Source organism: Parus major, unplaced genomic scaffold (genome assembly GCF_001522545.3).
Source record: "Parus major isolate Abel unplaced genomic scaffold, Parus_major1.1 Scaffold492, whole genome shotgun sequence".
Taxonomy (NCBI): Eukaryota; Metazoa; Chordata; class Aves; order Passeriformes; family Paridae; genus Parus; species Parus major.
In genome coordinates, this window is record NW_015379383.1 from 30867 (window position 1) to 32069 (window position 1203).

The 1203-nt window shown below is 52.2% G+C and overlaps 1 protein-coding gene and 1 long non-coding RNA gene across 2 annotated transcripts in view; one reads left to right on the top strand and one right to left on the bottom strand.

The window, feature by feature from the left end:
* The window catches only part of LOC107199201 (SWI/SNF complex subunit SMARCC2-like), a 14792-nt gene extending 14681 nt beyond the window's left edge, over nucleotides 1-111 (top strand). Inside the window, exon 17 of the mRNA XM_015616540.1 lies at nucleotides 62-111. Within this exon, the coding sequence (XP_015472026.1) occupies nucleotides 62-111 (50 nt within the window). The remainder of the gene's footprint in view (nucleotides 1-61) is intronic.
* A 261-nt stretch (nucleotides 112-372) lies between these two features.
* Nucleotides 373-1203, bottom strand: LOC107199199. Its single transcript, XR_001519182.3, has 2 exons — nucleotides 1131-1203; nucleotides 373-592 (listed from the first exon to the last, which is right to left on the bottom strand). It is a non-coding gene; the product is annotated as an uncharacterized LOC107199199 (long non-coding RNA).

A 1203-nucleotide genomic window follows, 5' to 3' on the forward strand; every position in this document is an offset into this window, starting at 1 on the left:
CCCGCCCTCCCTCAGCCCCAGCTTTGGTATTTTTTTATGATTGTCCCGGATTTTATTTAAGTGTTGGTCTCCCGGGGGGGCCGGGCCCCTGCTCCCCCCGGTTATTTATGAGACAGCTCCGATCCCACCTGGCACATGGGCATTTCCCCCTCCTCCAAAAACCCCCTCTCCACCCCCCCTCCCTCCTCCTCCTCATCCTCCTCATCCTCATCATCCTCATCCCTTTTTTAGTTTTTGTTTTGGTTTTTTTTTCCTGTTCCTTTTTTTAAAAAACCAATAAAAATAAAAATTCCAAGTCCCCGGGGCGGGAAGAAGCGGCCTGGTGGTGCTGGGTCTGTCTGGGGGAGGGGGTCACACACACACAGGGGGGGCTTGGGGGGGCCACAGTGACCATTCCCAGATTTTATTGGATGCTGTGGAGCAATAATTTAGCCGGTGGGGCTGAATTGGGGGGGTTCTGGGGGGGCCGTGGTGGCGGAAATGAGGGGAAAAGGCACAAAACTGAGCAAGGAGGGGACAGAAGATGCGAGGGGTGGGGGGCACAGAATGATGGGGAGGGGTCTTCAGCCGCTCAGCACCATCCGGACCAGCTCTGTGGAGAGAAGAGAGGGGGGGGGTGAGGAGGGCTCTGCCAGAGCCCCCCACCCCAAAATCCCGGAGAGAGGAAGGAAAACCAAAAAGTCAAAAGGGCTGAAGAGCGCAGGGAGGAGCCGGCAGAGGGTGGGGGGCTCCTGCAGCCCCCTCCCCAAAAAGGGGGGGCTCCATGCAGAGGGGCATGCGGGGCTTGGGGGGGCACGGGGGGGCTGCACCAAGGGGCGAGAGCGCAAACCAGGAAAAACCAGGAAAAACCAGGAAAAATCAGGAAAAACCAAGAAAAACCAAGAAAAACCAGGAAAATCAGGAAAAACCAAGAAAATCAGGAAAAACCAAGAAAATCAGGAAAAAACAGGCAGCTTTTTTTTTTTGTTTTCTGCATTATTTTTTTTAAATATTTAAAAAAAAAAAAGACGTCAGGGCGAGAGAAAAAAAAAAAGAAAAAAAAGGAAGGAATGGTAAAAAAAAATAAAAAATCAAAAAAATCAAAAAAAAGGACTGGAAATAACTGAGGAGGGGGCGGGGGGAGGCGTTACCCCTGCGGCGTCACCCTGACAAGATGTGTCGCACAAAGGCTGGGGGGAAGGAACGAGACATGATGGTCAGGGA